Raw genomic sequence first — 14,433 nt, forward strand, 5'->3', positions numbered from 1 at the left:
ATTACTAAAATTACTATTATTTACTGATAACATGCATGATATGTAAGTGCTGTGTGTAACTTTTGCAGTCGGGATCTCCGGTGTGTGATTGGCACATGGTCCATCATTAGTGAGCAGCGGCAACAGTGTGGCAGCAGGGCTGATAACTCATTCATATGGAGGATGAGAGTCGTGGTCCAGGTGGATTGAGCACTGTAACACTTTGTTGGACCTCTCAGTCTTATCTGATTTATCCCCGACTCTGGAAAAGTGAAGCACGCAAACCGCACTGTCCTTCAAATGAACTGTACTTGGTGTCCCTAACAGATTAACAGATAGTTGTGCACTGTGAAGGCTTTTAACAAAGTTGAATTTCCAATATGGTAGGAGAGGTTGTTGTTGTTGAGCGGATTGTTGTCATGTCCCCGCAGTGCCTGTAGTGGTGCTGTGAGGAGTCTGCTGTGGATCCAACAAAAATCCTCAGCAGCCTACCTTCTGCTTGTAAATTGCTCTGGGTAGCTTATATTTACATGCATCCTTATTTCGAGATACATCGAGCTCGATGAAGATCGCCGTTTCTATCCTATCTCGAATATCGATGCACGGATAGCCTAGCTGATTCTAAGAGACATTTCGGCCGTCTGTCTGGAGCGAATACCTTACACAGCCCATACCAATTCAAGGTAAGCGAAACCGCACACAGCCTCGGCCTCGACTTTTGAGCGTGCCGCTTCGCACAGCCCGTAGCCGGCCTAGCCTTCTAGGAAAGGCCGACGTCGTATCGAAGCTAATAGGCCTTTTATTTGTTACATATTTATTTAATAGCTTCTGATCCGACAAAGTGACTGCTTGTCTTCGGTAGGTGCGGAACTACACCCAATATCATCAGTTTTAAATCGTGTGGCTTGCCAATGTTACATTATGTAACGATGGTGGCTATAAATCATATCGATTATTGCCGAGGCCTTCGGTAACAGGCCTTAAGCCTATGTATACCCTTTGTTAGGAAGTATTTAGCCATTAATATCTCTTGTATATACACCCTAAACTATCACGGCTTGAGGTGATCTTTTACTGCATATGTCTTATGATCATATTATTTTTTTATTAATAAAGTTAAACGGGAAACGGACCTTTATAGTGTTATCATTTGCCGATGTTTCCGTTTCCTGGTTAGCTACCGCCTACTAATGTGTGTTTTTAGCTTTGTTAGCTAACTGGCTAATGTGAGTTTTCATGGTAGGCTCATGTAAATATTACGCGTTTTTGGTTATAGAGGGATCAAATTGTGTGTTTTGGGGGTTTGACACGAGTAAGCGTTGCACGTATATATCTATAATACTTCACAGTTTAAAGTTTTCAGCTGTCTGTCGGCTCCGAAGCTAATGTGGCTAGCTAGCTCTCCCGTAAAGTAACGTTAGTCTGTTTGCTGTCAGTCAGGTTCTCCTGGTTTAACTAAAGTTGGATATTTGTACAACAGATGAAAGTGTGTCGATTCGAGCGGGTACGGTGTGACCAGTGCGCCCTGCAGCTGCTGGAGTTACCGCGTTTTCGTCAAACCCGATAGCACAAAGTTTAAGGTAGCTAGTTATTACAGTGAAAGTAACGATAGCTACAATGCTTTAAAACACTTTAACGATGAGTTGAGACAATTCTGCAGGGAAGCGTTTTCCAGTTGATCTCCCAAGCCGCTCCATGCAGTCATGCTGTGCTTTTATCACCATCACATCATCCCGTGAGTGCTACATACAACTGTAATAACCCGGAGTGTGTGATAGAGTCACATGCTCTCCGTTGGCCACCTACGAGAGGCTTTTACAGCTAGAATACATGAGAGGAGCTACAGGATCATCAGACTATTTACAATATTACAGAAAACATTAAAATTCAATTGTTGTTCGATAAAGAACTGCATTTATTTAATGGGAAGGAAGTGAGATCTGTGAATTAGTCCTTCAGCAGATAATGCTCAGACAGGTGGGCACTGCATGTCCTGAAGGACCAGAGTCCTGCATGGTTTTAATGTGTCCCCACTCCAATACACCTGATTGGCACGAGTGCATCCTGATCAGGATTGACAAATTCTTCAGTTTCACTTTAGCTGGAGCAGTAAAATCATAATCGTACTTGTTACTGTCCAGGACCAGAAGTGATCACTTCTGCTTAGAGCTATGAATGGATTAACTTGTTAAACAACCTCACAGGGAAGCGACATCGGTAAAGGTGTGTATCAGAAGAGAAGTGTAAATATATCAAGCTTTCATTGCAGAAATAGTTGATGGTTAACGAAATGAGTGTGGGATGAGTTTGCTGCATGAACCAGTAATACAAATTGAAACATTGTTTTCTGCAAACAAAAAACCCCCCCAAACATATGCAGTTAAACAAAGATTCAATTTTAATTGTCTTCATGTCCAGAAAGGTGAAATAAGTGGATAAAAAAGGCTTGTGGACATTATCAATGAGGAATACCTGTTATAAGAGGAGTTGACAATAATCAAAGTAATTGAATTTAGTTGACCAGAAACAAGAATTTTTTAAGTGTTCTTCATTTTATTATTGACAACTGTTTGATCTTTGTTCAGGACCAGTTGTCAGAAGCCTTGTTGAATGGTATATGGAGATAAAATTTAATGAGACTGCAGTGCCACGTTTTTATAAGGTTGTTCTGAATTGTGAACGGCTGATCTGAATCATGCAGCTCAGTCTGTGTGGTGAATTAGTGGAGATCACCTTTCCCACGGATGGAGCCTCTGATGTTCAGCAGAGTGGTATTTACACTAACTGTGATCTGATACATGCTCAAATTGACCCAGCTGATCAGCAACTTTATTCTGAAACTGCCAGTTTCACAAAAAAATTAAAAAAAATTCTGGTATCAAAATTCACAGCCGAACATATGAGTTTTATAGTTCAGGCTGTTAATGTCATAAGCGTTTCAGTTCGGAGGTAAATCTGGTTAAGTCAGCACCACTGTCCTACAAAAGAAGTCTTTTTCTTTCCAGTTTGTTCATAAATCTCTTCAAGTGGTTAAACCCAAATGAAGCGAGTAATGTGAAGTATACCGAGTTTCCACATGATCACTTCAGTTTATTGTTACTGAGAGTGGCTCTTGTACTCACTCGGTTCTCTCCTACTCTCTGTTTGCTGACTCTTTCTCAATAAGAGATTAAGTGCAGTGAAGATTAGCGTGTGTCTCTATATTAAAGCGCTACATTGTCCAGACTACAATATTCTTTTGTGTTTAAATTACAGTCTTAATTGAGTATTTATTATTCGCATCACATGCGAATAATAGTAGTTTATTGACAACGCGATGATTAAATAAAGTTATTAGCTGGTCAAGATAAGACACTTAAGCAGTATTTACACAGTGACTGATAGCAGCAAAGCGTTTGCGATTGAATAACCTGTTTTTATGGCCTGTTGCAGTATGAAGTGCCACTGATGTAATTCCTGCTTTTTCCTTGCCTTTATCCCATCAGCTGATGTTGTCAAGGACAAGAGTCACGTGATGTATGAAGGCAAACACATACACTTCTCAGAGGTGGACAATAAGCCGTTGTGCTCGTACAGCCCAAAGCTCTGCAAGCAGCGCCGGCTAAACGGCTATGCTTTCTGTATTCGGCACGTTCTGGAGGATAAGACGGCCCCCTTCAAGCAGTGTGAGTATGTGGCCAAGTACAACAGCCAGCGATGCACCAACCCCATCCCCAAGTCCGAGGACCGCAGGTGTGTATGTCTGCACACCTCTCGTTGTGCCGATGGCTTTTCCTGGTTGAAGGTGTGCTGATGGTGGGCTCCTGTCTTCCAGGTACTGTAACAGCCATCTGCAGGTTCTGGGGTTTATCCCCAAGAAGGAACGGAAGAAGAAGCACGATGCTTTGGAAGAAATGCGCTCGCGGGCTCACCTGGAGTCGGTGGCTCTCAACATTACTGTGCCCTCTCTTGCTCTGAAAGCGTCTAATGGTCTAGATGAACTTCCACCTTCTCCCCCCTGTTCACGCCTGTTACCCATCCCCGACGGGGACTTCCTGGACCCTTTCGCTTTTTACGAGGATGACACAGACGCGGAGGAGCTGGGCACTCCTCGGAAGAGCAACGCCATCAAGAAGAAACTGCAGAGTCGCCTGGTGCTCAACCAGAAGCTCTGCCACGACACAGACCTCTTCCAACCACCTCCTGAGCACTTTAGCCCCGCCCCCGCCTCCCGCGTCCACCCCTCCTCACCGCTCAACGCCCATCTCCCGCGGCAGCAGCAGCCAGGTCTCCTCCAGCTGCCCCAGCACTCCAGCGTTACTTCCTTCATCTTCCCAGGACAGCAGCAGGGTCTATTATGCAATCCACCACCACCTCAGACGGTCAACTTTCTGCCTCCAGGGATGCCGGCGAACGCAGCACCCAGTCCAGCGCAACATTCTGGGCCATCGCTCAGCAGGAAAATGCCTTTCACCGCTCCTCACTTGCCTGTCAGTTGCAAGGACAGCGGCAGTACCAATCAGCGGCATGTGGTGGTCATGCGCCCCACAGCCTTCTCACCCTCTGCCAGCTGCCTGGCCAGGTTGCAACATCTGGTGCAGCTCTGTGCCAAGAGACACCGGGAGCATGGAGATCTCTTTCCTCATTTAGGTGACTCACTTTAACCTATTTGCCTCTATTTCTTTTTTAGCTGTATGCCACCTTCTAGTGCTGTGTAAGACATACAGACAGGCGCATACTGAAATAAATGAGCTGCCCTAACAAGCTTCTCTTGCAGGACTGGACTGGTCCGAAGATAGCGCCGATGACGACGACGATGAAGAAGAGGAAGTTGAGAGATATGCTTCTTTTCAGAGCTCTTGGAGATCACCGAATGGGTCGGTATCTCAATCCCGCACCCCACCGTGCAGCATTGTGGCTTCTTGTCATGACGAGACTGTCACGTCTGTCCCCACACAGGCTGGACGAGGACGGCGGCTCCTCTCGGAGGACGCGCCTGCTGAGGCTTTGCTCATACCTCCAGGAGAAGTACAAGCACATGTGCAGGAAGGAGAGGGCGAGCATCCGCCAGAAGAGGTACCGCTATGCCTTCCGCAAAGCCTTGCTGCACGCCGCCAGCAACAACCCGGACTGCGCGGGGCAGCTGATCCAGGAGCTGAGCGATGCGTCTCGCAGCCCTTCAGGGTACGATTTGCTTTACCCATCATTTCAGGAAGAGACAGTATCAACAGCAACAAAAATCAAGGCACTTAAGGCACTTAAGGCCATGGCATGAGTTCAGCCATTGTGAAAGTGACACCGTGACAGTGCAGACATGTTCCACAGAGCAGCGCCTTCACCAGTTGGTCTGTTTGGGTTTAACTGAAGAAGTTGAAGCATCTCTACTTTGACGTTACCTCGACTGAGATGCTCTAATGTGCTCAGGCTGTCTTCCAATGTACACACAAACCTTCCAATTCATTGCAGACGTAAACACAAGCATTTACCTGGAAACAGGAGAGGTCACAGCGACTGGGTGCAGCGCCATGACGGCCCCTGTTTACATGAAAACATTTGATTTGGTTGTATTATTACGGTACTTATTACAACAGAGCCATCTCAGGGCTCTTTACATTCAGGCATAGAGGCAGAAATAACACCACCAAGGAAAGGAACAACTCAATAGAGGAAGCAGCTTTCAGGTTGTGCTGGTTGGGGTTATTTGATAGTAAAGAGCCATAGATACACACACAAACCTTCAATTCTACAGATGCAGAGAGAAAGAAGGACAGATTTAGTCCTTACCAAATTGCACATCTGAATATCTGCCTGCAAATGAAAACTTCAATGTCACTCAGTAACAAAATGTCAAACTCACATCAGATAGAAATATATTCTGTGTAGATTGTTCAGATTTTGTTACATCTGATGTTTTTCTCTTTCCACTGATTTGTCGTCTTCTGATGTTGCTAATCTCCATCGTTCTATTTCCAGCGAGCGCAGTGTAACGAACGTGGGTTGTTTGTCGGCGTTGTTGCTGTTTGCTCAGTCCTTGATCTCTTCGTCTCTGCAGAGCGGCTCCAGCACGGCCGCAGAGCACAGACACGGGGACCTGCACCGGCAGCACAAAGGGCCAGGCCTGCAACAACAGAGCCCTGCCCTTCACTCGGCACTGCTTTCAGCGTATCCTTTTTTTTTTTTTTTTTAAACACACTGACAGTACAGCTGCTGGCTGCAGCCGCAGGACAATAGCCGCGACTCTGTGACCCCCATATAAAGTCTGATTTAGTCTCTGCAGCGTTTAAGTTGTAGACATTGTGACGTATATTGGTGATCACGTCCTCCCTGTGTGGCGCATTGTGTTATTTTCCTTCATTGTTCTCTGTAGACATTCTGTTGAACCGTTCCCAGCAGCTCTTCGCCAGTTGTACAGCCAAATTCGCAGATGGTCAGCAGTGCTCCATCCCCGTGTTTGATATCACGCACCAGACACCCCTCTGTGAAGAGCATGCCAAAAAGATGGTGAGTGTGGCGTTCAAGGGGAAAGCTGGGAACGTTTTTTTTTTTTTTTGGGGGGGGGGGGTGGATGTGTGTGTTTGCTGCCTGCGGAGGGATGGAGTGAGTTTGACCGGCGTCGCGTTTGTTTGCTAAATATGTACTGTCTTCCAGCTGCCTGTTTTAAATGTACTAAACGATTAAACAAAAAATGCCTGCCAGTCCCAGTCCTCCAAATGAGGAAGTTCCTGGAAATTATGTCTAATTTTCATTTACTGTTTTTGTTTAGAGAAATTAAAAACATTGTTTTTCTTTAATAAACATTAGATGTGGCGATAAGGTGATTTTGTTGTCTTCCCACTGTTGAGCCACTTGTTTTTCGAGAGTTTTCTCAGACTTCCCATTTGCTAAGAACTGCATCTACCTGAATTAATGTTTTTCTTTCATTTCCTCCTTATCTCACGGTGAACATATCCACTATACCTCATATATGTCTCATATCTCCATATCTCCAGGACAACTTTCTGCGTGGGGATGGGAACCGGCGAGTGCAGCACCACCACCAGCAGCAGCAGCAGCAGCAGCGAAAGCCCCGTAAAAAGACCAAACCCCCGGCACTCACCAAAAAACACAAAAAGAAGAGGAGGAGAGGGCCGCGGAGGCCTCAGAAACCCATCCCGCCAGCGTTGCCGCAGGGGAACCTGGGAATGCCTTCTACGAGCCTGGCGATGCCGCTGCAGGCCAGCATCAGGTCCGCCGCAGCCGTAGATCCAGTGTCCGGAGAATAGCCTGGTCACGTTTGAAGCGTTGTTACACCTCGGTAGCACTTTCGGTTTCTATTTTCAACTGTGTGGGGTGTCATTTGTGTGGCAGGAGTCCTTCAACTCCGGACCTGAGCACGGAGGAGCTTCCCGACGATATCACCAATGACATGGCAGACATTCCAAACGACCTGGAGTTGAACCAGGAGGATTTCTCCGACGTGTTGCCCAGACTACCTGACGACCTGCAGGACTTCGACTTGTTTGAAGGTTGTCTTCCAGCTCTTCTCATTCACCGCTTTGGCCTGATCTGTGTTGATGAACAGACAGTGTTTTTGGGACGTTTGGAGGTCTGTAGCTATTGACAGCAGAAAGTTAGCCACCTCTATTCCACTATGACTTCGTGCCTGAGTTGCTGTTCCTCCGTATCGCTTCTCTTTTGTTACAGTCCCTGATTGTGGAATACTTTGTGGCGAGGAAAGTTCACTGTTAGACTTATTGCACAATTGGCTTCCTGGATCACACTGGAGTTCCATTCTTTCACAAACGTTTGTTGAAATAGTCTGCATGCCCACGTGCTTGATTCTATACACCTGTGGCCATGGAAGTGAGTGGAAAACCTCAGTTCAATGATTTGGAGGGCTGAGCGAATACTTTTGACAATGTAGTGTATTCCTCCTCACAAGACAGAAGTGTAGCAATAACACCGAATCCTTGGCGGATGAATCATGCTGAAGAACTGATTACATGTGTATTTCAAACAGTAGGATCAACCACTTAACACATCAGAGTAGATTCAACATCCGTCCAGCAGCAGCAGAGAGATGGGAAGAGGAGAGTTTGATCAGCTCTAAACTGCCTCTTACAGCCGTGTTCTCACTCATGTTGTATGATAAATTAACTGGATGGATTATGAGGTTGGTGTTTTCTACTCACAGAGAACTTATAAAATGTCCCAGAATCTGAGAAACCACAGGAATCCCTCTGTTGTGGGACGTTACAGCAGCGCCGACGTGTGTCACATCCTGTTGACTGAGGCTGTTAGATTCAGCTCATAATGTGTGGCGTGTTGTTCAGACCACACCGGGATTATTTTATTAGTTCCTCAAGAGATCTTGATCTCCTTGTTTGGATTTTAGCTGTTCCCCCTCCGTAGCTGGATGATAGTGGTACCAGTGTTTTTACTGAACTATACTCGGTGTGACCCCAGCCTCCGTCTCTGACTTTGCAATGCTTTGACTGTGCAGGTAAGAACGGCGAGCTGCTGCCCACCACGGAGGAGGCCGAGGAGCTGGTCCGCGCTCTGCAGGCCATGGGCTCCTACCCGGACTCCCTGGTGTGCCTGACCTCCATGGGGGACCTGGCCCCGGCCGACGGCGTCGACCACAGGTCCCTGACCGTGTTCCCCGGCCCGGTGCAGCCGGGCGCCATGGGAGACCTGCTCCACAGCCGCATCCCGGCGGAGAACTTCACCAGCCTGGAGCTGGAGGACAATCTCCTGCAGTCCACCGGGGACCACTTCGCCCCGTCGCCGCCATCTCAGCCCGCCAGCCAGCCCCCGACCTCGTCGTCGTCGTCGTCCGCAGTATCCGCCACCTCCATAACCGAGAGGACGTTCTCGCGGACGCACCCGTCGCACGTGCTGGCCAAGCCGGACGCCGCGTCCACGTCGTCCCCCCAGGGCAGCCACTACAGCAGCGAGCACGTGCCATCCCCGTACAGCGACCACATATCGTCCCCCCACGCCAGCTCCTTCCAGACGGACGCCCCCCTCCTGCTGGAAGTCCCTCTCAGCGGGGTGCCGGGGCCGCCGCGCCCCACGTGGAACAACCTCCCGCTCCCCATCGCCGACCCCACGCAGTTCGGCAGCCTGATCGGGTCCGAGAGTCACCTCATCTCCACGTCCCTGTCCACCCCGCCCGCCACCACCACCCACTCGGTGACCCTGCAGCCCATGGCCGCCCTGTCGGCGATGCCCCAGGGCGGCCTGACGGGCCTAACGACTGCCCCGGCGCCCGCGCCCTCGTCCTCGCTCCCCTCCCCCTCCCACGACCTGCTGGCCTCCTCGCAGCCCAAGCAGCAGCTCCCCCAGTTCAGCGCGGCCTTCGGCCATCAACTGGCCTCCCACAGCGGCATCCCGAAAGACGTGCAGCCCAGCCACAGCTCCACGGCGCCCCCCGCCGGCTTCTCCATCGTCAGTGCCACCGCTGCAAGTGCCAACAGCGCCACGCCGCCGTTCACGCAGAGCAAGTGAGCGCCGGCAGCGGGCAGCGGTCCGTGGACTGGCAGCCACTTAGGATCCGGCCGTCTGGCTTCTCATTAACCCCCCCCCATCCGCGACACGTGTGCAATGTGGTAATCGTGCACTATTTGATAATGAATTTGCACAACCTCAGATTTTCCTCCAATCGTTCTTTGTCCCCCCTCCCCCCCCCCTTCTGGAGCCAGACGTTGCCCGAGATCTTAAGTCGGTGCGAGTCCACTCGTTTGATGCCTTGTGGTTTCGTCAGCAGGGGGTTAACAGTCAGATTTGTTTTGTTTAGTTTTTCTCGATCGTGGTGATATAAGCGGGTGAAAATTGGCGAGAAGGACCTTTAGCAGAGATTATCTGTGTCACAGTGCTCAGAATTCATAGACGCCTCAATCAATGGTCAGTTTGGTTTGCTTTGCCAGTTCCAGTCCTGTCTTAAAAGGATCAACTGTACCCTGCCTTGCTCAGATGGCCATTGCTTTTTCTTTGATTTATCGTTTTCTCTCTCCCCCCCTCCCCCACCTGTTTCACACACCGCTTCCGTCACCCTCTGAAAAAACACCAGTACAGATTAGTGACATCTTCGTGATCCATTATGTTTCAAGCTATTTAACTGTTACCATGATTATAGAGTCGGATTTCACGGTCGTGAATTTACCAAAATACTTTAAACAGCTGTTTTTATATTGTGTATATTGTACATGTGCTCATTTATTGGTTTTGCTCAGACGTCAAAATCTCTGACCTCGCCATTGGTTGTGGGACTCTGAGTGGCCTAGTAGACACTTGAAGGTAACTCTAGTTTCTTAAAGCAATAAACACATTAACGTTGTAAGATATTTTTATTGGTCTCATCACATGTAGCTTCACTTCCTTAAACCAGGCTGGATCAGGACTCGTCTTTGATCTCGATTAACTTGTAAAAAACGTTTAGTTTTTTTTTTTTTTTTTTTTTTTTTTTTTCCATTTCAGAACCGACTCCAGACACGATAAATCAGGTTTTTCACTCTGAGTGATTTTTATTTTTTGGCTAATAAATGCGCTTCAGTGTTACGGGGAGGATGAAGACGACTTTAATCCAGGGACTTTAAGTGTCTACTCTCACAGGTGCTCTGTGGTCCACATGCACAATGGTTTTTTTTTTTTTTTTTTAATGGCTTGCATGTCTGACAAAAAGCAAAGTTTCAGGATTTCCCCCCCCCAAGGAAGACCAGATTACCCACAACAGACGGCGAATTGGAACCTCCACTCGTAACGCGGCGGTAGAAATTGGTGTATTTTGCACGTCTGAAGTAAAGCAAATGTCCGTTTTACTCGGTTTTAAAAGTGATGTTTTTAAGCGACGAAACCGGCGAAAACCTGCAGTCTAGTTCGGGAGTTTTGGAAAGCGAGGACTCGTTGGCCTCGGCTCACGCAGCAACAGCAACACCATGGGTTTTGATAGATATTATATTAGACATTTGACGGATCGTCAGACATTGTTGAGTATTAGGTATATAGAATAGCAGTCTCTATCTTGGGGTTTGTTGGTGAATTATTGAGTAGCAATGGATTGAAAATTGTTATTTGCAATGTATTCAGTGGAACCTGTGTCTTGTGGAATGAGTCTCTTGCTTTTAATGGCTATCAAAATGGTCGTGAGTTCTCTTTCGTCGGAGGGATCAATGTCTGTATGCCGTCATTCTGTTTGTGATACATATTCTGGTGGAGAATTTTTTTTTGTTGTTGTTGTTGCTGTTTTTTGATAGCTATTAAACTCCAGAAGGAAGTCTGAGATGGCATGGGGCAGCAAACCTATTTTTTTTTTTTTTTTTTTACGTGAGAGCGTACAAATGGTCACTGGCTTGGAATGAAAAGTTGGACTTTATGCATCATTGGAGAAAACAAAAAAAAGACAAAAAAAAAACAGATCACCGTACTATTTCAACATAGATTTTGCACAGGAGTGAATGAGGCCGGTGGTGTTTCACATGTCCCGTGTCCGTCTTGCCTTTCGCCCCCCTTCCCTCTTTCTCTCTCTCTCTGCTCATTACATGAACAGCTGCCATCCTTACATCTCTGAGCCTGCACCAGACACCCGTATTTCCAGCTGTGAGAAGGCCCAGTTCTGTCTCTCCCTTCCAAAGAGAGAAAAAACAAAAAACAAAACAAAAAGCACGTTATGAAGTGTGAACCTGTAGCTCCGCTGGAGACGGACGGCTGGCCTTCTCCTCCGCCATCGCAGTGTTTCACCCCCTCCCTCCATCCCCTCCCCAGAGTTCAGACGGAGACAGAGTATGGGTGAAAACGAAATAAGCAAGGCAATACTGCTGTAACCACATCGCATGAGATTAGTTTCCCCTCCCAACAAACCGCGCAGAACAAAATCCGACAGGGCTCGTAGGCACGCGCAACTGCTTGAATCCAGAGATGGCTGACAAATTCCTATACTCATTGAATGTACTGTATTACTGTTTTTAAAGATAGGATGAGCTAATCTAGTCACCTTTTGTTATTGGTCCTTGTTTAATTTGTCTAAGGTATTTTTTGTATACAAAAGTTTACATTTTTATGTATATTTTTCTTGTGTACAAATTATGTAATAAGTGTACAAACACTGTATGTAATATCTGTATATAGTGTGAGAAATTTGATCTTTTGTTTTTGGATGTATAAATAAAACTTGCTGTGAGGTTATTTGCTGACATGGTTTGATGTGGGTTTTTTTTTTTTTTTTTTTTTTTTAAAGCGGTTAATTCATAAGTGGTAATTTACCGGGTATTATATACTAATGGCCAATTTTATATGTAATTGAAAAATTTTATTATTGCAAAACCATGTAATTAAATTGAGCTGCAATCTCATTAAAAAACAAACCGTTGAATAAACGTGAAGGACTAGTATGCAGGTTGCAGTGACACCTAGCGGTGTGTTTGCGCACTGCAGCCACACCCTTCCTGAGCAGCCATGAAGGTGGATGAGGAGAGGTCAAAGCCTGAAATGCTTTAAATATTTCACTTTCTGTGATAAATAAATAAAATGTAGAAAGGTTTCACTGTTTGGATTGAATTATGGGCGGTATTTGAACTTTTTTAGAGGCGCCTGGACATGAAGTTAAAAATAAACTCATAAATGAATTAGCGGCCATCTGCCAATGAATGTGTGACCAAGGCATCTGTGCTCGACGGACTGCGAAAGATAAATTTCACTGTTTTGACTTTGAATTAAGTGAGGAAGGAATGTTAAAGCACACGAAACATCCAAAAGTCCAAGTCTTGATGCTTTATCACATAAAAACACTTCTACGTCTCAGTTTCTGATAATAGTGCCTAGTTTGAAATCTAGTTTCTATTTATATTTCAAGAAAATCTACTTTAGCTCTTGGTTAATTACCAGAATAAAAATAATTTTAAAGTAAATGAACTTCTGTTTCACAGTATTGAATATTTAAATCAGAACTAAACCATTTTGATTTACATTTAATAAGGTATGTCTAATTGTCTAACAAAGTGATTTGTTTTCATAGAACGTCTTCTTGATGTATTCAAGTGCTTCAACAAACTCGCATTTGAATATTTCACTTCTGTTGTGAATGTTTGACACTCAAGGTGAATAATATCTAATATCAGATCGCTTCCTTTACATTTCACCATTTCCAAAAAGTCTAAACTAACATCAGTAATCAAAATAAAACTTTAACCACAAGCAGAACGATACCGCTGCTGTATGTCCACACTGTGCTTCAAGAAGCTGTTGAAGGGAAAACAAACATCCAAACAGCTCAAATCCGGACTCTTTTTCAATTTTATTATTATTTAATCATTTGACAACTTCCAGCAAATCCAACAGCACGGTCTTGAATTAGCAAACATGAATACTGGACTCTAAACTTTCAGCAAAGTCACACAAAATCAAAAAGTACATTTCAAATGATTGCTATCCAGTGTTAACTGAAACTCGAGCACGTCACGGAATCAAAATGTACTCTCTCTATTACATAATACTGCTCTTTGGGGGTTATAAAAATAGTTTATTATATGCCTACCTGTGCTAAGAAATGACTCGTGTCAATCACACTGCTTTATTGCCAGAACACACACAAAAGGGGGGGAAAAACTGCAACATAAAGGATCCTTAAGTACCATTTAAAAAAATAAAACAAAAGAACTTGCAAAGTGCAACACAAAGACATGAAGAAGGTGCAAATTGTTTAGCATTTGTTTGTGGTGGAGGGTTCAGATGGCACATTTCACATCTGCGATTGAAGAGTTGAGTCATTTTTGAGGGGAGAGCAGGAGAAACAGAAAACACTTCGACGTGCTGAACGTTTCACTACTTTCAGTTCAGCGTCACTTTCTGCTCGCTCGCTGAGCTGTTCTGACAGCAGCAGGCGGGGACGAACAGTTACACGGCGTTCTGTCAAAATCCACAACAATGATTTCTGCACGCCTCTCTTCTCGGGAATAACGGCCCAGTCAGCCGCCGGATCGCTCCATGAACAGCTAAAACCGGCTCAGGGAAAAGTAACGGGAGTAACGCTGCGGGATGTTACAGAGGTTTATAGTCCGGCAGGGAATATGGAGCTGGAATATTTTGGTCACAGATTATGATCCAACGCTGGATTGTTTCTGCACGAGCAGACCAGACTTGGAGACATTCCTGCTCCCGGCTGAGCCGCCGAGAGGCAAGTCGACTGCCAAATTGTCACTTTTGCTCCCAGACTTTTGTACCGCTTCGATGAACGACATGCCAGGTTCACTAAATCAGCTCTGAATCCAGATGGAAAGATTGCCATTTCATGTTTTAAACTGTTGACGAAGCACACTTCAGATATCCTCAAAATAGGTCCTCCAAGATCAAATAACTGAACTGGTGTGAATATTTCTAAGTTATTCTGATTTAGTAAACCCATATTTGGAAGTTTGCATGTTCTCGCTGTGGCTTTTCTCCTTCTTCCACTACCTAAAAACACTCCACTGTGGATCTCAGCAGCTCCTAATGTAGCTAAGA

At 45.8% G+C, this 14,433-nt stretch overlaps 1 protein-coding gene across 1 annotated transcript; it reads left to right on the top strand.

Annotated features, from left to right (window-relative positions):
• The first annotated feature begins 25 nt into the window (after positions 1–25).
• Positions 26–12,125, top strand: ino80da (INO80 complex subunit Da). Its single transcript, XM_030111396.1, has 10 exons — positions 26–662; positions 3,465–3,711; positions 3,794–4,608; positions 4,736–4,835; positions 4,918–5,142; positions 6,011–6,120; positions 6,326–6,459; positions 6,948–7,183; positions 7,306–7,463; positions 8,441–12,125. The coding sequence occupies exons 2-10, from the start codon at positions 3,494–3,496 to the stop codon at positions 9,445–9,447; spliced, it is 3,003 nt and encodes a 1,000-aa protein (XP_029967256.1). The 5' UTR covers positions 26–662; positions 3,465–3,493; the 3' UTR covers positions 9,448–12,125.
• The last annotated feature ends 2,308 nt before the right edge of the window (positions 12,126–14,433 follow it).

The sequence above is a fragment of the Salarias fasciatus genome, chromosome 16 (genome assembly GCF_902148845.1).
Source record: "Salarias fasciatus chromosome 16, fSalaFa1.1, whole genome shotgun sequence".
Lineage (NCBI taxonomy): Eukaryota > Metazoa > Chordata > Actinopteri > Blenniiformes > Blenniidae > Salarias > Salarias fasciatus.